Source organism: Ctenopharyngodon idella, chromosome 7, assembly GCF_019924925.1.
Source record: "Ctenopharyngodon idella isolate HZGC_01 chromosome 7, HZGC01, whole genome shotgun sequence".
NCBI lineage: Eukaryota > Metazoa > Chordata > Actinopteri > Cypriniformes > Xenocyprididae > Ctenopharyngodon > Ctenopharyngodon idella.
Window position 1 is genome coordinate 39,758,661 of NC_067226.1, and position 25,343 is coordinate 39,784,003.

The following is a 25,343-nucleotide window of genomic DNA, read 5'->3' on the forward strand; positions in this document are numbered from 1 at the left end:
GTGTGTCGTGAAAGTTGTTAAACTGTTCTCTATTTAAGTACACTTAATTGGCCTTTTATTTCATTCATATATTATCTGCAAGTAGTTTTTTAAAAAAATATAAAAATTTGAAGTACACTACAAGTTCACATTTAATACAATCATGCACTCTTCTTTTTCACAAGAGTTTAGGAACTCATTTATAAGAACATATATAAAGACTGAATTTGTCTATGTTCAGGGAACTATAATAATTCATGAGGTGTACGAGGAGGGAGCTGCCTCTAAAGATGGCCGACTGTGGGCAGGAGATCAGATTCTGGAGGTAAAATCACGACCATCAGACACTCTTCTGACTAGACTAGGCTTGATTTCATGTCAACATCATTTCAGCCATTCTATTCCTCCCGCTTGTAACTCACTCTCTCCCAATAGGTGAATGGTATAGATCTGCGAGTGGCGACGCATGATGAGGCAATCAATGTTTTGCGGCAGACTCCGCAACGCGTTCGTCTGACAGTTTTCAGAGATGAGGGTCAGTATAAGGAAGAAGAACTGTGGGACTCACTGACCATTGAGCTTCAGAAGAAACCAGGCCGTGGTCTCGGACTCAGTATCATCGGGAGAAGGTACTAGAACACATAATTACTTCTATTGTCTTTGAAATATGGTTAAGGCTACTGCTGAATGTACTGACAAACATTTATGGTAAACTAAAATATACTTCAATATAATTTCTGTTGAAACTTGTATGTCATGTAAATATTTTTGTAATTACACATTTGTCATGATAAAGTTGCAATTTAGTACATTCAAATATTTTAACTTTAAATGTAATGTTGAAAAACACTACAGTTAAAGCATGACAAAAGATTAATAAAACAATTATTTAAAATGTACTTTAAAGTAAAACTTAATTTGACATTATTACAAAGTGCCCTTTTAAAAATGTACTTAAGTGTGTGTCATGAAAGTGTACTGTCTTTAGGTACACTTAAGTGGCCTTTTATTTATTATTATATTATCTGCAAGTAAAAATACACTTTTAAGATTTGATTTACACTACAAGTACATTCACTACAATTAAGCACACTTCTTTTTCACAAGGGTCCATAAATGAATATTCAACTCTGTATTCTCCATCTGTGCTAACAGTAATTGACTGTGTCTGTCTCAGGAATGACACAGGAGTCTTTGTGTCAGACATCGTGAAGGGTGGAGTCGTGGAGACTGACGGACGTCTCATGCAGGGAGACCAGATCCTTTCGGTTAATGGGGAGGACGTTCGTTCAGCCACACAAGAGTATGTGGCCTCGCTGCTCAAGGTGAATGTCAGAGTCATTCTGTTAAATGGGTGCCCCTTCCATTTTGGCAAAATTGTTGAAAGATATAAAACATTCAGTCATATCTGGCATATCTTAAAGCTTTATTTTTTGCTTAAACATTATGAACATGATAATTATTTTTGATAGTATTATAGATATACTATTATTAATATTCTCCATTAGATTTTATTTTTATATTTTCTGTTTTCACTTTAATTTTAGTTAAAGTTTTAGCAATTTCATTGTGTTTTTGTTATTTTTATTACTTTTTTAATGTCTATATAGTTTTTATTCATTTTATTTATTAGTTTTAATTACTTAAGTACTTCAAGTTAAAGTAAATGAAAATGAGAAATGTTGCCTTGGCAGCTAGCTGAAAAAAAATAAGTTTAAGCTTTTTTTATATTTTATTTTAGTTAATTATGTTTGAAGGAACAAAATGTTATTTTTTATGGTTTCAGTTTTAGTTAATAACCATGGTAAATATCAGAGAAAGTAATGTGTGATAAGATAGAAGAATTGTTCATTTATCTATTATTTAGCAAAGCAGTGTTAATAAGTCAAAAACTATGCAGCCACCATTTACATTTAACTAAATTGCTTTATATTAAATTTAAAGGATTAGTTCACTTTCAAATGAAAATTACCCCAAGCTTTACTCACCCTCAAGCCATCCTAGGTGTATATGACTTTCTTCTTTCTGATGAACACAATCAGAGAAATATTAATAAATATCCTGACACACCCGAGCTTTATAATGGCAGTGAGCGGGATCAACGAGTATGAAGCTTAAGAAAAGGCTTAATGAAGGCCTTCTGAAGCGAAGCGATGCGTTTGTGTTATAACTTGTTAAATATGGATATTTTTTTACACAAACGCATCGCTTTGCTTCAGAAGGCCTTTATTAACCCCCCGGAGCCGTGTGGAATATGTTTATGATGGATGGATGTGGATGGAGGCACTTTCTTCAGCTCATACTCGTTTGGTAACGCTCACTGCCATTATAAAGCTCGGATGCTTCAGGATATTTATTAATATTTCTCCTGTTGTGTTCATCATAAAGAAGAAAGTCATATAAACTTAGGATGGCTTGAGGGTGAGTAAAGCTTGGAGTAATTTTCATTTGGAAGTGAACTAATCCTTTAATGTTCCTATAAGTTGTGAATCAATAATGACCACCAGATACACTCCTGAAAATGTTTAACATTGTCTCCAAAACATCTGAAATAGTGAAACCTAACACTCATTAACTAAAAAAAAAAACTACGTAGTAACATGTTTTATGTGTCTATTTTACTATTTTGTAAATGAGAGACAAGAAGGAATTTTGAATTTGACTCCTCCAATGATGTCCCTTCCTCATGTCGCTTAAAGAGGCAGTGTATATATTTTGTGTATAAATGTGATTGATCTAGTGTGAATATGAAAACCAATATACATTTTACCACACACAAATATTAATCATATAAACTGATTTATTTTCCCTCAGAGTTGTGCTGGTCCAATCAGATTGGAGGTGGGTCGTTTTAAGGCGGGGCCTTTCCACTCAGAGCGCCGTCTGTCTCAGAGCAGTCAGGTCAGAGACGAATCCACACACTGCAAAACTGAAAATCTTAGCCCTCCGCACAATTATTAAACATTGTTTTGTTTTTGTTTTTTTGTGCTGGTGCATGCCCTAATATCCTATGGAAGCTTGTTTCTGCTGCTGAATAAAAATGCTGAATAAAAAATAAAAAGGTTATTGCGACTTTTTATCTCACTATTCTGATTTTTTTTATTTTTTTTTTAGATTTGCGTGATATAAACTCACAATTTCTATCTCACAATTTTCGTAACAGTATATAAACTCGCAATTGTGAGAAAAAAAAATCAAAATTGTGAGATAAAAAGTCGCAATTTTTTTTTAATTCTGTGGCAGAAACAAGCTTCCATAGATATCCAGCTAATAGCTATGAAGCCATGATCCCAAAATACATTCTCACATGATTTTTTTATGAAATTAATTAAGAAACTAATTCAATTTCAGCTGTAAAGCAGCTGCACAGAAGACAAATAGTGTAACTATTCAGCTTAATTCAGTGCAAATTTTTCATTTTTCATTATCCGGCTCAATTCAGTTAAAATTTTGCTCTCATGTGTCAGTGCAGTTAAATTGATAATATTACTGAATATTAATTGTCTTTTAAAATCCAAACTGATCAAGACACAGGGTTGGGGAGTAACGGAATACATGTAACGGCGTTACGTAATCAGGATACAAAAATCCAGTAACTGTAATTTGTTTTGAAAAAAATCATTTCATTTAAAACTAAATAAATCATTATTTTGCCATAATAACACATTTTAAGCGCTGCTTGATTATACAGTATTTCCTGGTTCTGTTGCCAGTGATGACTCACGTGAGCCACCCGCTGGTGCATGCTCAAATAACACCCGTCTATGATCTCCTCAGACGCAGATTGAATCACGGCTGCTAGTTGAAACGATGCTCCCCGCTGCGCTTTCAATTCATGGAAATTTCGCTGCTATTTTGTTTTTAAAGAAGAAAATGCAAACAACATGGTTGTTCAGTGCAAACTTCACCTTCCAGCTACGAAAACACTTTCTTTATCAAAGGACTAAAAAATAATCTGTAATACCATACTGTAGCCACTAGATGTCTGAATATCCCTTTACATAAATATATTCAGGGCTGTGTATTCCCAAGTTGTGCAAATGAGACATGATTGCTTAGTTTTAATAGGTTTTAAAAGTAACCAAAATACTAAACATTAAAATTAAAGCAGAACAAACATAAACAGAAATGTTTGATCCGAGCTTGTTCAGTTTGTTTATGATCTGATGTGACTTTTATATTTTTAAGCTCTAAACAACAACAACAACAACAATAATAATATTGCAATAGATAACTTAAAAAAATTATTGTTGAGACCCATTCAAAAGTATGGAACGTGTAACATTTAAAAACTTGCAGAAATTGAGAAGAAATAATTAAAATTAAATTTAAAAATGCAATTTATTTATAGTAAAGTTGATTTCCCCCCCCCAATTTATCTTTCTTTCTTTATATATATATATATATATGACCTTGAAGTAAAAGTCCTTGTAAGAAGAAAAGTAAAAAAGTAAGAAGACCTTGAATCCAAAAGTAATCAGATTACATTACTTTCATATTGTGGTACTTGAATTACGTTACTGAATACTTTTTTTATGAAGTAATTTGTAACTGTAACGGAATACATTTTTAAAGTAACCCTCCCAAGCCTGTCAAGACACAATAAGCAAGTTTATTCTTGAAGACTAGTTAGATTATTCTTGAAGTCAAGCAGGTCTGAAAGCATCTGCGACTAGTCAGAGCGGGTCTTGCAAATGTGCGCACCACTGTTATTTTAATATCATTATTAGCTTTGGAATTAGCTTTTATTTTTCGATTTTTAATTTTCATTTCAATTTTAGATTGTTTTAGTAATTTTTTGGCAACGCTTTACAATAAGGTCTCATTTGTTAACAGTACTTAATTTATTATTTAATATCAATATATTGTGTGCACCTGATGGGTGTGTTCAGATTATGCTGCATTCACATCATGTCATAATTACCGTAAATAAATCTCCGTATGCTTTCGAATCACTCTCACGGTACTTTGATGTCATACACTGATCGGTCTGCACAGCTCTGTGGTCAGGTGGTACAAGTCATAGCTCCCAGAAAATTATGAGTTCTACAAGCATGTGAAGGCTTTTTACAGTTCAGAATCAGTACGCTAATTATGACATGGCGTAAAAGCACCAATAGTCACCAACCACAAACATAAACGGTGTCGAGATAGAGTCATGTTGTGCACTCATGGCCTAATAAAACTCTTCAGTGGTGTGTTTTCATGTGTGAAATGTCTCTCTGTTTTCGGTGCAGATAAGCGAGACGGGCAGCGGTAAAGTCACTCCTGCGGCTGTACAGGGTGATGCGGAGAAAACACATGACTGTAAGAACAGTTCATCTGCTAAATTATTTAAATATTCAGCTTCATTCTTGATTTCCAACCTTTCCTTTCTTGCCTTGCAGTGCTGGATAAAGACATCAGGACGGTTGAATTCACAAAGGTCAGTTACAGTGATTGAGCCTTAAGGCCTTTTCACACAGAGAGCCAATATTTGTCAATAGTCCAAGATTTCAAACTGTGTTTCTATTGACCGGCGCTGACCAGGGATGAAATCTGTCAGTGTTTCTTTCCATTGTTTCTTTTTACATTTTACATTTTACAAAAAATTTGCTGACCAATAAATTAAGATCTTTTGGGTCATGTGCCAATATTCCAATAAGGCATTTATGATTGTAATAAATATACACTGAATATATTATTGCATACTGTTTTATAATGTATCTATAATTTATCTGCTACTATTTGCACTTAGTATAAATATCATCTAACACTAACACTTTTTTTTTTTGCCAAATATTAAAGTTTAAGATAAATATAACGTGTGAATAAGTCCTTTAGGTCAGTGTTATTTTAGTATCATTGATATACAATTATAGTTATTATAATTTTATTTAAGTTCTTCAACTTTAAATGTTACTAGCTGAACTAGCTGAAATAAAATAAGTTTATTTAAAATAAAATGTAATATTTAATTTTATTTCAGTTAACAGTTTATTTTATTTTAAGTAAAGATATGTTTTTTTATGGTTTTAGTGTTAAAGTCGGCATTAAACAGAAGTTGCAATAGTCTTTTCTTCTGTATTGTGACGTATCTAAATGAAACGGCTTCTGGAACAAGAACAAATGTAGGGCAGGGCTTGATATTGTCAGTGGCGAATTGTTGGATGGTTGGAAGCTTGTGGTTTGTTATTGGTGGATCTCGGTTTACAGGGACCAGATCCTTGATTGAATGTTTGAGACACTGAGAAAAGAGGTGATGCTGCATTGTATATTATGAGAAAATTAAAGTGTTTTTTGACTTTGGATGCATGTAAACCTATTGTAGGAGACCACCAAAACAACATTTGTAACCTTCAAAATAGCATAATAGGGGCACTTTAAAGATCACAAAGGCACAGCGAATTTTAAAAAATGATGTGCATGATAAAGCATTTATAATAAATACTCAAAATTGTCAATTTTGATTTCATGGTGACTTTAATAACCCTGCTTTAGGGTACGTGCTTTAGAGCTTTTGAGTGTTTCTCTGTGTGATGGGGTGTGTGTGTTTTCCAGGGCCCGTCGGACTCTCTGGGCATCAGTATAGCTGGAGGAGTGGGCAGTCCTCTGGGGGACGTGCCCATATTCATCGCCATGATGAACCCCAGCGGCCTCGCAGCACAGACACAGAAACTCTGGGTATGTCTGAGTTGAAGATGTATACCAGTGGTCGGCAATAGGCGGCCCGCGGGCCAAAACCGGCCCGTCAGCAATAAGATCTGGCCCGCGCCTGCAGCCAGATTATTTTGATAGCGGCTGGTTCTGAAATAGATCTTCGTCTCGTGGTGCCGTGTAATATTATCACCGTGTCTACACCAGCCGCAACAGCTAAAAGCTGTCTACACTGAACACGGCAAACCGACTGTTGCAAAGCAATTGGACTACGACAGAAACAGAACTGGGAATCCGTTCACTGTCGGGAATGTGTTGTGTCCCGTGACTCGCGTCGCACCGTGCCGCATCCAGTGTAGACAATATCACTGATTAAAATGGGTTCTATTATCTTTTGACGCGTCGCATCGCGCCGCTCATGTCCGGTATAGACACAGTGTTATATTCTTTGAAAACAGCGACAACTTCATTGCAGATAAGATACACCGGCTTTGCATTCACAAAACTAGGTAGGATGAACGCATAGTTGTCTTTCCATTCTTCTTTGTGTGCCCTATTTTCGCTGTCAACTTTCCTCTTTAGACTCTTTGATAGTGCCATTTTCTCTCACCAGCTAGCTTAAATGTTAACATCACTCTGCACATGACGTAATAGCGTACCTCCAGCATGCAAACAATAAAAAAAAAAAAAAAGCAGTTTAGTATACGTGAGGATGCCAAGGAATAATTCCGAGTGTAAAAGTAGGCTACGTCAAATAATTATTACAATAAGTTAGGCTCCATTGTGTAACAAGCAAATTAAAATGATACACATTTATTATTCACAATATGGAAAGAGGAAATATAACATAGTTTGTTAACAGCATGACTCAAACATGCCATTAATAGGCTTATTCAAGTCCTCTTTTATTTTTTGAGTTATTTTTATCCATTCCACATCTCCCACACATGTGTGTTTTAGCAAGGCGGTCTGTGTTGCAAGTTGGTGAATGAAAATACTTGCCAGGTCACTACTCCGCTTTATTAATTTATCCAGTGTAAAACCCGGACACCGCCACACAAATGTGGCTTTTTGTTAATGACTGTCCTACTACAGGATTTAACACAGATTAACAGCTCAATACCAGCTACAAAAGACACTGTAACAGTCTGTCACAGGCAATTCTAGTTGCATTTTTCATCAATTAATTTAAATTATCCTTTGACTATATTCTGGCCCGCCATCTAGTGGCGAAATTTATTTTGGCCCGATGCCAAACTTAATTGCGGACCCCTGATGTATACCATTATTAGATTTTTTTTATCCACCAATAAAAGGTCTGATGCACTGAAGCAGGTGTGTGTATTTGTGAATCACAGTGTCTCATGTTTGTTAATTGTGTGTGTGTGTGTGTGTGTGTGTGTGTGTGTGTGTGTATGTGTGTTAGATTGGAGACAGGATTGTGTCTATCTGTGGAAACTTAACAGAAGGAATGACTCACAATAAAGCCGTTTCACTGCTGAAGAACACGACAGGCATCATACAACTACAGGTACACAATTATCCTTATATTATCCTTTTGAAAATGTATACTTTAGCATACTTTTAAAAGAGTACTCATTATTATAGACATAACATACTTAGGTGCAAACTGAATGTACAGGTAATGTTTTCAGACACTTAGCTATAAAGTGTTTTAAGTGTTTTGTGTGTTAAGTGTAACTTCAGACACTTAAGTGTTATTAAAATGCATGTTTGAGCTGTTTTAACTGTAATAAACACTTATCTTAAAATATGTCAGTGCTATTGTTTTGTCTCAAGATGCACACCAGTAATGTTTTTTTTTTTTTTTTTTTCTAGGGTGTTTATAAAAGCTATTTAAATGCCCTAATTGAACTAAGTCCTAATCCTGGCTTAGTCTAAGCCCTGTCTGTGAACCTGGGCCTATATGTAATAGTGTACTCGGGGGTGGGGCATGTCCGTCATGGCGATATTGAAAATATTTTAATTAAACACTGTTATGAAAATTAATGTTGACAAATAAAAATATGACTTGCAAATATGTCTATCAAAATATGTTTTTGAAAAAGAAACATCTAAAAGGAATAGCTGCAGGTGAAGCTGAAGAGTGAATGAACACCAGTAAATAGAAGCCTGTTTTATATGATGCTTCCTATATAAGAAAAGGACACAAATGCACACATGAACTTGACCATGTTTGTCTGAATGTGTAACTACTGTTGTAGGCTCTTCCCGTAACAACAATGCTGAAACACAGGCAACTACAGCACAAATAATTTACATTCTATTAAAATAGTGTTTATAATGTAATTTTAAAATTTTAAAAAGTGTAAATAGTCATTATAATGCTATGTATATGGCAGATTGGCCATCTTGCACATTTTGCACTTAACTGTATTTTCATGATAAAAGGGATTCCAGGCATCACTGCACACTTTCAAATCCACACTTTATTTTGCTGGTCTGGACGGCATGTTGTCCTAACGCTAACCAATCAGACCGCCCAGGTACCTCCTAAAATGCCAAAAAAAAAAATATATATATATATATACAGTACTGTTCAAAAGTCTTAGGCCACCCCCAGCTTTGTTGTTTTAGCAGTGTTTTAATGACCATCCATATTTATTTTTCAGTCTCTTTATTATGATACAAACAGTAAATACAGGAAATATGTACAGAAAATGTAAAAAAAAAAAAAAAAAAAAAAAAACCTCTGAACAAAATTTTCTTTAAGCAAAAATCAGTATTTAGTGTGACCTCCTGCATTTTCTCAAAAAAAAAAAAAAAGAAACTCTGAGAAACTTCTCAGATTTTGAAAGTTTTCTTGGCCTTCCAGTCCTTTTCCATTCCATTTAGGTTTAAGAGAGCCGGTTCCTGCTGTTGCTCAAGTGTAAGGGGAGGTCACTAAATAATTTCCACTTTAGCCTATACATTTTTTTTTTTTTTTCAGTTTTTAATACGGCATACAAATTTAATGTATTTTCTGTTTATATTATAACAAAGAGACTGAGAAGTAATTATATATGGTCATTATATCATTGCTAAAACAACATCTAATGGTGGCCTAAGACTTTTGCACAGTACTGTGTATATATATATATATATATATATATATATATATATATATATATATAGTCACAGCGATCATTGTTTTCAGGAACGATGGATTGTCGCTGTCACGTCTGAGTACTCGTGCATATCCCTATTAAGTATGTGTACACTGGGAAATGCATTTCTCACATAAGTGTGTATTTGTAGGTAGTTGCTGGTGATACAACAGTAACTGGACCCTCACCAGAGCAAACAGCAGGACTCACAGCCAGCAGCATTTTCCATGATGACCTGGGGTTTGTATACACACACACACACACACACACAGTTTTGTTGGTATAAACTGATGTATTTAGGTTGGTTCATTGATGTTAAATAACATTTTTGACTTGAACAAAATAAGTTAATTTAGATGTTACCATTTGTATTCATCATTCCACACCCAATTCCACACAAGCTAAAGTGCACATGCTAAAGTTAAGCAGCAGCAGCATGTGCAATAGTGATTTCACTACACAAAATGACACTGGTCCCCTGTTAGATGGTAAAGTACGACACCTGTTTGGTTGCCTTTACATTTAGCAATATTTCATATTCTGAATATCTCTGAATGTAGCGGCAATGTTCATAGTAACACTATAACACCAGTTCTTGCCCATATATATATATATATATATATATATATATATATATATATATGTAGTGATGGTAAGAAATGGCAAAGCAAACAAACATGTGTCACACTTTACCATCTAACAGGGGACCAAAGGCATTTTGTTTATTCACTATTTCATGCCAATTTCCACACTAGTTAAACTGTGCATTCTAAATGAGCAGTTTAAGCAGACACGTCATTTTTCTTGCACTTCAAAGTTTACTGTTGTACCCCATATAACTAAATAAAATGCCATCCATACAAACCCAGACAATTAAAAAGCACTTAAAAGCCTTCTATGTCAAGGTCAAAGTTCAAAATTATGAGTTTACTGTTTTATTGAAAATCTTCAGTTGGTTCAACTAAGGTGCCTGTGTGAAAAGACATTCAGTTCACATAATTTAATTAAGCCAGCTGAACATTTTCAATGCAGAAAGTCGATATAAAATTTTGAGTCTAATATGGTGCGACACCTGTTCGGTTGCTTTGTTTTGTTTTTTCCCTCTATTGATGGCAGTTATATTAAATGCTATACTGGTTGAGTATATATTTTGAAATACTTACTGTTTAAAATTTCAATGTTAAATGAAATTTCATATTAATGTAATGCAAAGTTTGAAACTAGTAAGTTTTAGGCTTTCTTCCTTCTTTTTCTCCCAGTTTGCATATGTGTTAGCTGCTAAATTGGTCAAATATTATCCAGATGTAGAATGATGCATAAATAATCTCAGAGCCTTTTCTGGGACAGCAAGCCATTCGAACAATAGAGTGTGAACGACATGTGTTAATGGGCCATTACAGTTCCTGGGCTTAAACACACACACACCTGTAGGTCCCCACTTGGCCAAAAATGAAAAAATAAACCAGAGTGTTTTTTTTTTTTTACTTGATTTTAATATGATTTAAAGCATGACCAACAAGGGACCTGAAAAATGTCCCCTTTGCTCGGGGGTCCCCTGTTGGTGAATGTGTAACGACACCATGGTCCGCTGTTAGATAGATAAGTAGACACACACACACATTAAGCTATAAGAATGATATTCTGACCATCACTGATGTACACTGTAAAAAAAAAAAAAAAAAAAAAATAGTTCTCGAAGTTAAATAAAATAGTAAATAAAATAAAAATTATTGGAGTTCATATTGGAGTATATTGTACAAGGAAGTGCTCTTTCAGTTTTTCTACTTCAAAATTTCATGTTTAATTTAATGTGTTACTTGCCATTTCTTTGTAATTATTTGTGAAATTTACTAGCAGTTTCTGAGTGAAAATAGTTTCAAAGTAAATCTGACAAATTTTTCACTGTAAAGCGGCATAAGCGATATAAGTTGAAGACAAAATTCTTTTTGTACTTTACATTTTTGTGAAAATGTGACTGCAGGTTTACTTAGAGATGGAGACAGTGCCATGAAAAAAGTTTTTGCCATCATCTGTATTTTTGTTTATTTTTACACTTCATAGTATCAGATTTTCAGCCAAAATATATAACTTCCTGTACTTTTTGGTGGGGAGGAGAGAAAGGGCCCACACCATCCTTGCCTTGGCAACTTGGCCCCTGATCTCTTCAAATCATGACTGTAAACTCTATAAGCTATAGACTCTTTTCTTCAAGAGCTGCTGTGCAGCCAAAATTATATACCAGTTATCACTGTAAAGCTGCTTTGACACAATCTGCATTGTAAAAATGCTAAATAAATAAAGGTGACTTGACTTGACTCAAATCCATTATCCATGTAACTGTGTGCTCTCTATCTTCTATACTTCTTCCAGTCCTCCGCAGTGCAAGAGCATTAGCTTGGAGCGTGGGCCTGATGGACTGGGCTTCAGTATTGTGGGTGGATTTGGCAGCCCCCATGGTGACCTTCCCATCTACGTCAAAACCGTCTTCAGCAAGGTAACGGTAGAAGATAAAGAACAGATCCCACAATTCAGACGCATTGTAGATGCTTTATCATAAGTGTGTGTTTCAGGGGGCCGCGTCAGAGGATGGGCGTCTGAAGCGCGGAGATCAAATCATCGCTGTTAACGGTCAGAGTTTGGAGGGCGTCACTCACGAAGAGGCTGTCTGTATTCTGAAGAAAACCAAAGGAACCGTCACACTCACTGTGCTGTCATAAACACACATACACAGAGCTCATTTAATAGGCTTGTATCAGGTCCTGTAGTTGTTTAAACACTGGATTAGACACTTATGAATGAATTGTGCCCGCTCATAGCGTTGTTTACTGCTAGTTTGTGGAGAAACCAGCAGACTACCACAATCTGCCATACTATGCTGGGACTTTACATTGTATTTGTGCTTTAAAATGCAGAAAGTGCACACAACTGCATGACCAGATATTATATGCCTGGTTATAATTTCTTCGTTTGACAATTCCTGCTGCTGTGATAGCTATAAAATATACGAATATCTCTTTCCTGTTGAGGTAGAAAACTGGGTACAAATTGACCCCCATTGGTTTCTATGCAATTTGCCAAAAGTTGACACTATGAAAAACACTAAAAAAAAAGACGCATGTAAAAACAAACTCTATTGTAGCTTGTTGAAGACTAAAAAAATATAAATATTAGCAAAATGTAATAATTACCATCCATTTCTTTTCTATTATTTCTATTGTGTTAAGGGTAATTTGACCCACATATGTTTGTTCAAAATTAGCTGCACAGACACAAATTTAAAAAATATATATTTTTTTTTGTCATGACTACTTGTAGTGACTATTTGCACACTGAGGTGTCTAACATTATTTGTACTTAGTGTAAGTGCGCAAAAACAACTAAAAACACTGTATTATGCATGCCAGGCCAGTAGTTGGCGATGTCACTTTGTAAAGAAACTAATTTGCATGCGCATGATGTCACAGTTTCCACATATTTGCATTTTTGTAGCCTACACAAGGACAATAAAGAGATTGTTTCAAAGTGAAAACGGGTTCACTTTGAAACCCATTTTCAAAAGTTTGCTTTTTCATGCCACCAAAACTCCATTGCCGTGTAAATGAATGGCCAAAACGTACAAAATGTTTTCCGTTTTTATTTGAAAATGGTTTCATGTAAACGGCCCCTGGTTCTAAAACCCTTGTGAGGGTAAAGCGGGTTTCTCACTTATTTTGAGTGCTGCAACAGACTGTAAAACTCAAGAGTGAATTTTCCTTGGATGATTCAGAAAACGAGTCATTAATTTTGCATACACTTCGAGTCTTAAATTTCAAAAGTTCTCATGTATTCCATATTTTAGTTTGGCAAGCTACAATAAAGGTTTTCAGGGTTCCCACTCATCCTGGAAAACCTTGAAAACCTGGAAAATTGATGACAAACTTTCCAATCCTGGAAAACACATGGAAAATGTAAAATGTCCTGGAAAATCTTGTTGTTGTCCTTGAAAATTATTTTTTAAAAAGGTGTTCAGTTTTTTTCTTGGCCAAGAACAAAGAGTTTATCACTGGCCAAAAACAATTACCTGCAGAAATCACTTGCAGAAAGTGCGATGTTCCGGAATGCTGAGGTTTGACATGTGAGAGTATTATTTTCAATGGTGTTTAGTCTTGTGTTGCCACTTGCAGCAGTTAGCTAATGCTATTAACTGCTTTTCACAACAGTGCAGAACTTCGTGAGATTGCGCTGCAGTGATTTAAAAGGGAACTCTTTATCTCACAAATTCAAAAAAATTCTCACAATTGCGAGCTTACATAATTGTGATATAAACTTGCAATTGCATGATATAAAGTCAGAATTGTGAAATATAAAGTCAGAATTGCATGATATAAACAATTGTTATAAAGTCAGAATTGTGAGATATAAAGTCAGAATTGTGATTCTGCAACTCGCAATTGTGAGAAAAAAAAGTCAAAATAGCGAGATAAAAAGATGCAATTATTATTTTATTTTTTTTATTTTGTGGCGGAAACAAGCTTCCATAGTCATAATGTATGATTAAGAGCTCATATAAAAAAATAATTTTATAGTTAAGTTATGGCAACAAACTGTAGCTACGCCTTTTAAAGATTTAGAGAGCAATATATTACTTTAGAGTGTGATCCTTGTATTTTATTCCTGCTATCGTAAAATTGAAAATGTCCTGGAAAAGTCCTGGAAAATGATCGCTGAAAAAGAGTGGGAACCCTGGTTTTCTGACTCTTTGCTGTTTTGTTGAGGTGTTGATTTTTGGCAAATTGCATGGAAACCAATGGAGATCAATTTGACCTCAACAAAAGTTAACACAGATGGGTTTTGGAAGCACATTCATCACCCAAAATGAGAAATTATCAAATTTAAACAAGAAATTATTAATTATTATTATTATTAGTGTTTAAAGCTGTTAAATATCAAATAGTGGTCCAATTAAGCCCAATACAACAGAAAAGGTAAAAAGTCTGCTTACTTTCATCATCAGTTGTGCCAGGAAAATAAGCCTCTTACATTTGTGAATAATGTGCAATTAATCAATAATGAGCCTAATTTACATGGAAAGAAGGCATGTTTGTACCGAATAGAAAGATGACGTCTATAGTCTATCAGTGGCGAAGGGACTGTCCAAAAATAAAGTCTTTCAGTAGGAGTAAAAAAAAAAAAATGGTCGAAGGATCTCAACATGTTTGATTTTACACACCACTGTAATTGTAAGAATTATAAAACAAAAAGAAAACATGGTAAAATTGTAAGCAATAAGTAATGACAGCAATAAGATGACAGTCCTCAATGTGTGGTGATTCTTATACACGCACACTCTTACAGGATTTTAATCATTTTGACCGAATTTAACCTGATAATAAACTCAAATATTTGAGTTACCATCTTTGTTTCTCAAAAAAAAAAAAAAAAAAAGGAAGAAAAAACAGACAGCAGGTAGAAGCAGTACGTGTGTATTATGATGATATTAATGAAGATTTATTTGGGGGGGGACATTTCTGGAGTTTTGCCTTCACCTGAGATTTTTGCTGCTGGATGTAGAACAAATTACTGTTATATATTTTGGTATATTGTCATATTGTTCTGATACAGCATTGGATTTCATGACAAATACATGAATAAAAGTGACCTTCAGCACACAAGAGTTTCATTTTTTGTGTCTGTATTTATCAGATTCATCAAAATTTCACAACAACTTTTTGAAAACAAATAGTCAAAAAAAAAAAACATTGCGATGACCTTGAAAAATAGTTTCAAAATTCAACATGTCTGGACATTTACCATACATGTCAACATGTCTGGAGTCAGGACACCGAGAGGACCAAGTTTACATTCATTTTTCTGGCTGTTCAAATGTGGTTTGATTGTAGTTGTCAAGAGTAAGGTAATGAGATTACGATTGTTTGATTCTACTTTGAACTGTACCTTGAACACTGTTTATACATCTTGTGTTCTTTGAGGAATAAAAATGTGAAATCATGTAACATGTACAACTAATCAACACCGTACGTACGCCAAAAAATGACCAGCATTTGCAACAAATTAAAACCTTGTGTTTGTAATATTTCAGTCTGCACAGATACATTGTTTCTATAAAAACACACTCTCGCATTCACATGGCACTTTGTACAATCCAGCATACAACATAAGTTCCACAATTTTTTTTTTTCCCTTTTACATAGCTTCATATTCCATATGCATGAGAGTGAATTTACTACATATCAAAATCTTGTTAGATCTGTCTAAGGCAGTGTTGCTGAGCACAGGTTCACACATGAGAGGATGACATCTACCCTTTTAGGTCCAGGTTACTGGAGTATAAACATGAACTAAAATATTACAAGAGTTTACTGGCCAGTTTCACTTACAGAAAATTGTACATGAAGTTCCCCTTACATTTTACTAGATGTTTTAAACTTTTTCATGACAAGGACCCCCAAATAATGATCATCTGGTTACACTTTCCAATAAGGTTTAATTTGTTAAAATTAAATAACTATATTAGTTAACACAAAGTAACAAACAATACTTCTACAGCACTTATTTATACTAATAACATTTACTAATACATTTGAAAGATCAAAAGTTGTATCTGTTAACATTAGTTAACATTAGCATTACTGCACTGCAAACTAAGGAACATTTTTATTAACTAACATTAACAAAGGTTAGTAAATGCTGTAAAAATATTTCTCATTGTTAGTTCGTGTTAGTTAACAAATGAGACCTTATTTTTAAGTGTTACCGATAATTTTGTAAATACAACAAATTAAAAAAATTGGCTTTTATAGTCATTTCCCTAAAGCCAAAAAAAGTGAAAATCATTATATATATATATATATATATATATATATATATATATATATATATATATATATATATATATATATATATATATATATATATATAAAAAATTGCAAAGTAAATATTCTCCAGATATTATTGTATTATGATGTATTAAGAAAGCATAAATCTCTACCTACTATTAGTTGTCAATAAAATAATAAATAATCTTATTTTTTTTCCCTCATCTTTAGTCTTTTACAAAGCAGACCGTAATGGAAATAATGTCAAATTGGATAAATATTAGCCGTTTTTTTTTTTTTTTTTTTTTTTTTAAGGGCCCGAGCACCGATGGTGTGAGGACCCTATCGTAATTGCTCAGTCAGTTAGTCTTCTTCTCTATTTATCCGCTTAAATGAACATCGCCCACAGTTCAAAGTTTTTCTAATGCCATCGGTTGGTGGTGAGCCCAGGGCCCTTTCACCGCTGCTTGCAGCTTTAATTTTACATTATTTTTCTCTGAAATATTGTCGGTTTTATACTTGTGTCTCTCCTGCAGGACCATAAAGAAAAAAAGTTTTGAAAATCTTGCATTGAATACCTGTATGTATATGTATGTTTGAACAGGTTACATGATTGATGTTACATGCATTACAGTACAAACACAATCGCACAGTGGAGTCCATAAGTTTGATACTATAGTGCACTATTTTGCAATTTTTTTATATTAATATTTTTCCCATTATCAGACTGATATGAAAAGTTGGAGCAAAAAAAACAAAAAAAAAAAACACATGCTTTAAAAGTTGTTTAACTGCACTGTAGTGCAGTAAGCTTATGTAAAATCTGATGATCCATGTTATGACTTGGGCAAAGAGCATGTTGTGTGCTTTAATGGAAGAAAATCCAACCTTCACATCAGCTTTTTTGCTCATTTCATTAGTGACCTAGAAAAAGTGCAGAGTCATAGATATTTTATGCAATACAAAGTTTAAATTAGATTACGAAACAGGTCTCAGACTTTTGGACCCCACTGTACATATGTTTGTTTGTGTGTGTGTGTGTGTGTGTGTGTGTGTGTGTGTGTCCCTTTCAAAACTAGAAATCCTTGAATGTACTTTTTTTTCCCTTAAACCACATAAAAATTCAAAATAAATTAATAGAAAGTAAATCTTTTGTTGTATAATCCATTTAGCACAATAACAGTTTCCACCAACAACTGCTGCCGTTACAACAGAAATTAAGTGACTGATTTTAACAGAAGAGCATCCTATATTACTTTAACAGTAGTAACAATAATACTAGTAACTAGGGCTGGGCAATAATCAGTGGTCATTGTAATTTTGTCAGCTTGGACATGCTCCTGATCATTATCATTATATATCATTATATCCTGATAATGCAAAGAGTAAACACAGTTCAAGTCTAGTTTTAAATAAACAATGTTTTCCACTTAAAAAAAAAAATGTTAAAATGTTAAATTACAAAATTAACAAGGAAGAATATTTAATAATTTTAAACTTATTTTATGTGTACCAATATAACAATACATAAGATATTATATACCCATGTACAGGTATGTTTTTAACTAACATTTTATTTTTATTTAACAAATCACTGAATCAGATCTTGCAATTGATTCAAAAACTGACATTCTGAACTGATTCGCAGAAACCAACAGAATAATTAAAACACCATGAATATTTGATATATCACCCAGCCCTAGTGGATACTGGCATTGAAGAAAACTGGTTAGCATGCTGAATTTTGTTATGGAGGAATCACAGAAAACTCTTTTTGAGCTGTCCCTTTAAACTGACTGTACAGTTTGTTCCCTTTAGTACCGCATACCGATTTTGTAAGTGTTTTTTTAAGCTGCCAAATAAAACCAAGTGTCGGTGCTTCCATTTTGAATTTGTCCACTGTGTGTGAACAGATTGATGCACAAGCATCAGCGCAGATGCCCTGAGAGCGGTTGGTTTGGGGAATGAGAGTGTGGTTGCGAGTGTCAGACCAGGAAGCGCAGAGGGAACGAAAAAGCTGCTCCCAACGACAAACCCAGAGACAGAAAAAACGTCATTAATGCGCCGGCCGTCTCCCCATCTGCAGGCCCCACAAGCCTAACGGAGAGAAAGAAGGAAAAAACGTCAGCATGTGAGATCTCAAGGTGTAGCAACAACTATCAATAGCTGCGTTTACATGGACCCTAGTAATAGTAGCACAGTCGGAATTAAAAAAAAAAAGTCAGGTGTAACCATGTTTAACCACATTTAAATTTTAATCGGATTGTAAGTAGTGGTTTAAACCTTTTCTGATCCATTCGATAGGATATGCAAACACTTCATCGGATTGAAAACTGCGCATATGCAATGACGTAGAGATGGCATAATGTAGGGCTGGGCTTTGACACAAATTTCACGATTCGATTTCATTTCGATTCAAAAGCTTGTGATTTGATTATTTTGGATACAATCAACAAATGCTGTAAACTATGGGAGTCAATTGGTACTACATTATAATATTGAAGGTTAAAATGAACTGATTTGTACTTAATTACACTGAAGGAAGTTTTTATAATAATAAAGTTATAATACTATCTTTACAATCATATAATTATATTTCTACTCCAATTCGTTTTTTGAAATATAAACATTTAAATGGTGGCTGACTGTCATAAACACTTGACAGATTTATTCAAACATGCATTAAATATTGAAGAACATTAAAAATTATGAGTATGTGATATGTATATATTTAGCAAAATGCTCCTCTCTAGAGTTCATTTTTCAAGCTGACTAATAAGTTTATGGTCACTGAATATGGTTTTCCTGAGGTACAGTATCTCACAGAAGTGAGTACACCCCTCACATTTTAGTAAATATTTTATTATATCTTTTCATGTGACATCACTGAAGAAATGACACTTTGCTACAATGTAAAGTAGTGAGTGTACAGCTTGTATAACAGTGTAAATTTGCAGTCCCCTCAAAATAACTCAACACACAGCCATTAATGTCTAAACCGCTGGCCACAAAAGTGAGTACACCACTAAGTGAAAATGTCCAAACTGGGCCCAAAGTGTCAATATTTTGTGTGGCCACCATAATTTTCCAGCACTGCCTTAACCCTCTTGGGCATGGAGTTCACCAGAGCTTCACAGGTTGCCACTGGAGTCCTCTTCCACTCCTCCATGATGACATCACGGAGCTGGTGGATGTTAGAGACCTTGCGCTCCTCCACCTTTCGTTTGAGGTTGCCCCACAGATGCTCAATAGGGTTTAAGTCTGGAGACATGCTTGGCCAGTCCATCACCTTTACCCTCAGCTTCTTTAGCAAGGCAGTGGTCGTCTTGGAGGTGTGTTTGGGGTCATTATCATGTTGGAATACTGCCCTGCGGCACAGTCTCCGAAGGGAGGGGATTATGCTCTGCTTCAGTATGTCACGGTACATGTTGGCATTCATGGTTCCCTCAATGAGCTGTAGCTCCCCAGTGCCGGCAGCACTCATGCAGCCCCAGACCATGACACTCCCACCACCATCCTTGACTGTAGGCAAGACACACTTGTCTTTGTACTCCTCACCTCACCATCTGAACCAAATAAGTTTATCTCAGGACATGGTTCCAGTAATCCATGTCCTTAGTCTGCTTGTCTTCAGCAAACTGTTTGCGGGCTTTCTTGCGCATCATCTTTAGAAGAGGCTTCCTACTGGGACGACAGCCATGCAGACCAATTTGATGCAGCGTATGGTCTGAGCACTGACAGGCTAACCCCCCACCCCATAGCTCCACCCCCCACCTCTGCAACAATGCTGGCAGCACTCATACGTCCATTTCCCAAACACAACCTCTGGATATGACGCTGAGCACGTGCACTCAACTTTTTTGGTCGACCATGGCGAGGCCTGTTCTGAGTGGAACCTGTCCTGTTAAACCGCTGTATGGTCTTGGCCACCGTGCTGCAGCTCAGTTTCATGGTCTTGGCAATCTTCTTATAGCCTACGCCATCTTTATGTAGAGCAACAATTATTTTTTTCGGATCCTCAGAGAGTTCTTTGCCATGAGGTGCCATGTTGAACTTCCAGTGACCAGTATGAGAGAGTGAGAGCGATAACACCAAATTTAACACACCTGCTCCCCATTCACACCTGAGACCTTGTAACAGTAACGAGTCACATGACACCGGGGAGAGAAAATGGCTAATTGGGCCCAGTTTGGACATTTTCACTTAGGGGTGTACTCACTTTTGTGGCCAGCGGTTTAGACATTAATGGCTGTGTGTTGAGTTATTTTGAGGGGACTGCAAATTTACACTGTTATACAAGCTGTACACTCACTACTTTAAATTGTAGAAAAGTGTCATTTCTTCAGTGTTGTCACATGAAAAGATATAATAAAATATTTACAAAAATGTGAGGGGTGTACTCACTTCTGTGAGATACTGTAAATGTGACGTTACGTGACATTACGTATTTTATTGACATTACGTTACGCATTTTATTGACGTCTTTCTGAATGACTGAATGAGCGATTACATGAGACATGATACAGATTCCGGTAAGTTGTACTCTGTTTTCTAGCATACTGTACCTTCAGATGTTCATTCATATTTATTTCACAATGTAACTGGTATTAAAGCGGAAGTCAGGGGCTACAGCGATCTGTAACGGCACATTAAACAGTGCCAAAAGCGTATTCATTTTTTTTTTTTTTTATAATAAAACGGACAGAATTTGAAATCTGAGACTTTGCTTCATATAAAAAGTAACAATGCACAAAGTTTAGTGCGATTTATTGGATGGGAGGCGCGGTACAATGTTCCGTTCATTCATCAACTGAAAACAGGATAGACTAACAGATTCTTGAGGTTTAAGAATCGATATCGGTTCGTAAAAATGAGAATCAATAAAAATCGAGAAATCAATATTTTTACCCAGTCCTAACATAATGATGTATGATGCACGGAATGAGCGGTTGTTGAAAATAAGTCTTGTCATTAATCTAAAATTCTCCTTCCACTCATCATCTGTGAAGTGCTGCAGGACGACATTGTCCCACCAGTGCTTGCTTCGGACTCTCATCTGCAGATGCCTTGTTTTAGGCACAGTGTTTTTACTGCTTGATAAGTATCATTGCACAAACTGATTTGAAGCTTGTGATACGCAAGCGTGGACATCAACCCAATCACTTTATTTAGCGCTCATGTAAACACTATGTTCATTAATTGGAACGATTCCAACTGAAACAAAAAGTGCCCATGTAAACATAGCTAGTGACTTCTTACGTATACAATAAGGATCATGTGACACAAGACTGGAGTAATGATGCTGAAAATTCAGCTTTGCATCACATGAACAAGTTACAATTTAAAATATATATTCAAATGGAAAACAGTTCACAATATTACTGTTTTTACTGAGCCCATTTGCATATTTTGAGTTGAAATGCATGTACTCACTGTGGTGCATATGTCATGGACAGACACACACAGTATCCACTGGACCAGGAGAAAATCAGCATGATTGCGGCAAATATCCCGTCGTTTGAGAAAAACACAGGCAGATAGTGTCTCTCCTGCACGTTACACATCATGAGCAGCGGCACGAAGACCACACGAGAGACAACCAGCGCTGGGAACAAACGACTCTCTTTAGAGGGCTGCGGGAGAGACAGAACATAGAGAAGAATCGTTTCATGTTTTTGCTATGAAATTTTGAAATAATAAAGCTCCACCATGCTCAACATTTCACCACAATATAAAACATTTTCTTACAGAATGTGGAAAAATGTCTTGAACGCCTGTTTATCCTTTTGGTCTCATTTAAAAATCACAAAAATGTAACATTTAAGCGCTAAAAAAAGTGAATGTAAAATAGATGGATTTTTGTGGAAACCGTGGTTTGGGAATTGTGGAAACCAACATTTTTCCAGGATTCTTTGATTAATAGAATGTTCGGTAACACTTACAATAAGATTTCATTTGTTAACATAGGTTATTTACATTAGTTCACATGAACTAATGAAAATGAAAAATACTTCTAAATAATTTATTAATATTAGTTAATGCTACTTTTAATGTTAACTAATTCATTATCAAAACCGAAAGCTGTATCTGTAAATATAATTTATGGACCTGAGCTAACATTAACAGCTGTATTTTTATTAACTAACAATTAGCAATAACACATTGGCTACCGTATTTTTTCATCTTTGTTAATGTTAGTTAATGCATTAACTAATGGGACCTTGTAACGACTAAGACAAATCAGACAATTATTTGTTACAGTTAACCAATAATGGTTTAAAGCTCACTCTGGGGTCTGTTCGATAAATTAACATGCATATCCCTAGGAAATGGTATCCATTATTACTGTTTGTTGTACTGTACTCAGTATTGTATTCAAATGTTTTATGATACATTTAAGGTAACCTCAATTATGCCATGTTTAGTGTCTATGGGTTCGTATCGAGAAGATTTAATGCTTGCGTATGTGATATGTCGATACCTCATGCAACACATCAGTATTACAAAAATCTTTAATAGTTCTTCTTCAAAAACTCAGCCAATTAATCTCGCTCGGTCGTAAAAGCCCTGACAGGAGGCGTGTTGTTGCCCGGAAATACAACATCGTCATTGGTCAGGTCAACCCTAAGAGGTGTGATTTTGACCAGAGGTTAAAAGCCAGTGCACAACGCCCCTCCCTCTCTCCTTCTTGCTTCTTGGACGACTGAAGAGACCCCCTTTTGCTCCAGGCCTCTTCAGGCCAAGGCCCGTGGGCCTGGAAGGCCTGTAGGCCTAGGTCTGCAACCCAGCCATGTGCTCATCTATGAAAGAGAGAAAGAACTCTTTCCCCACTAAGAGTCAAATTAACAGCTTAAGTTGTTTCATATTACTTCATCCAATGCAGAAGATACTGACTACAACTTCGAACCGAATCATCAAGGACTCATCAGCCTGCAAATCCGATGATCCTCGACCTAAAGGCTTCTTAGAAGTATTGTACATTTGAACACTAAACAGCGATTTAGTATTAATTTGTAAACCACCTGTGTCAGCAAAGGTGTTTTATTACTGAGGAAACTGATGATTCTTTTCCAGATTGTCTTTGACTTTTTCCCCATAGCTCCATTTCCGGCCCCACTTCCGGTTCAGCTCTATCATTGCTCATTTTTACCTATGTATGTGTGTGACCTGCGTGTATGTTATGTGTTTGTTAGTTTAGTTATGTGTTTGTGAGTTAGTTAATAAAGATTGTGCACAATACATGTTTGGTTCTGACTCCGTCTGCTAATAAATTGCCTCTTAAATGATTTAGATCTTGACTACATGCTCTGAGTAGTACTGTACACTAAGAATGTTGTTTTTCCATTACCTGGAAATGAACATTTCTTAGAATTAATAAACAATTAACACAGAGTGTTCACTGGACGAACAGGCTAATTGATTGTAATATTAATTTAATGTTCAACTTAATCTGATGAACTGATTCACATATTCATAATTAATAATCATAATGAGTTATTAATAATTATTAATATTTCCCCTTTGAGTTAATTCGCTACAACCTTGTTGTAAACTGTTACCGAAACTTCAAAAGAGCAGCATTTCTATAAAATAAAAATCTTTTGTATTATTATAAACTTGATTAATTGAATGAGTCTTTGTTGAATAGAAAAAAATTAAAAAAAAAAAAAAAAAAAAGAAAAAAAGAAAATTTCATACTGATGCCAAACTTTTGAATCGTAGTTTGTTTCATAAAAATATTTCTTTCAACATTTTTTTTTCCATTATTTCACTTTATTTAAAGGTTAGAGGTATTATGTATTTCTTTTCTTTTTACAGCCCGTTTTTCTCATTTTTGCCAGTGGTGCCAATACTAGTGGTGGACGATGTATATCTAAGTATATATAGATATATATAGATATATAGATATAGTTCATATTTGTGTCAAAGTGCCATTTGCTTCCATTCAGGTATACAAACAATTCTCAGAGAGCAACAAATACTCACATCAAACAGCTTGTGAACAGCTTGTGTGTAATTATTATCTGCAATTCTTTTACTGTGAATCACCCAAATGTGCTCATGGAGGGATGAAGAGATGGATCAAGGAAAGTATTAATAATAAAATAATTCACTTACCCACTTAAATTTTAATGTGGAAATTCTGCCCAAAAAGTCCATCATGTTAAAGATGAGAAAACAAGCAACAGGAATGAAGTACCGTTCTGAGAGAAAGAAGGAGAGAGAAAAAAATGTGATGTACATCCTTATATGTGTGAATCTGTAACAGTGAGATTCACTTTTCACAGTTTTGTCGTGGCCTCAAGATCCTATGTTGAGGGAACAACATATTTTTCTCGTGTTGATTCAGTTTGGTTCAATAGCGTGTAAGGTTAATCAATTAGGGAATGAGTTCAATTCATCTACAGAGCATCTCTGGAGAAGTGATGTCATCATCAAATTCAGTTCTTATCCAATAGGCAAGTCAATAGTGTTGCCAAATATTAAAGGAACAGTTCACCCAAAAATGAAAATTATCCAATAATTTACTCATCCCATCCTAGTACAGTATGTATATGACTTTCTTCTTTCAGTCGAACACAATCAGAGTTATATTAAATAATATTACTTAAAGTAATTTGGATTACTTTTATGACGGATAGATGCACTTTTTGGAGCTTCAAAAAACATTTTGATGAAATTCGAAAGCTCTCTGACTTCTCCATAGACAGCGATTCATCCACTGCCGTCAAGGTCCAGAAAGGTACTAAAGACATTGTTAAAATAGTTGACGTGACTACAGTGGTTCAACCTTGGTTTGTTCGAG

General features: G+C 35.1%; 2 protein-coding genes across 7 annotated transcripts in view; one reads left to right on the forward strand and one right to left on the reverse strand.

Moving 5' to 3' along the window:
* LOC127515854 (multiple PDZ domain protein) overlaps positions 1-15,373 on the forward strand; it is a 103,598-nt gene extending 88,225 nt beyond the window's left edge. For all 5 annotated transcript variants that reach the window (XM_051899956.1, XM_051899957.1, XM_051899958.1 and 2 more), the window contains 11 exons: positions 221-304; positions 415-608; positions 1,157-1,304; positions 2,794-2,880; positions 5,217-5,286; positions 5,367-5,404; positions 6,520-6,642; positions 8,042-8,146; positions 9,874-9,962; positions 12,093-12,216; positions 12,293-15,373. In XM_051899956.1, coding sequence (XP_051755916.1) covers positions 221-304; positions 415-608; positions 1,157-1,304; positions 2,794-2,880; positions 5,217-5,286; positions 5,367-5,404; positions 6,520-6,642; positions 8,042-8,146; positions 9,874-9,962; positions 12,093-12,216; positions 12,293-12,439 — 1,209 coding nt within the window. In that variant the 3' untranslated portion in view covers positions 12,440-15,373. The remainder of the gene's footprint in view (positions 1-220; positions 305-414; positions 609-1,156; positions 1,305-2,793; positions 2,881-5,216; positions 5,287-5,366; positions 5,405-6,519; positions 6,643-8,041; positions 8,147-9,873; positions 9,963-12,092; positions 12,217-12,292) is intronic.
* A 400-nt stretch (positions 15,374-15,773) lies between these two features.
* Positions 15,774-25,343, reverse strand: part of LOC127515858 (equilibrative nucleoside transporter 2) — a 31,210-nt gene continuing 21,640 nt past the window's right edge. For both annotated transcript variants that reach the window (XM_051899986.1, XM_051899987.1), the window contains exons 11-13: positions 24,656-24,741; positions 21,971-22,170; positions 15,774-18,634 (exon numbers count right to left, since the gene is read on the reverse strand). In XM_051899986.1, the coding sequence (XP_051755946.1) occupies positions 18,523-18,634; positions 21,971-22,170; positions 24,656-24,741 (398 nt within the window). In that variant the 3' untranslated portion in view covers positions 15,774-18,522. The remainder of the gene's footprint in view (positions 18,635-21,970; positions 22,171-24,655; positions 24,742-25,343) is intronic.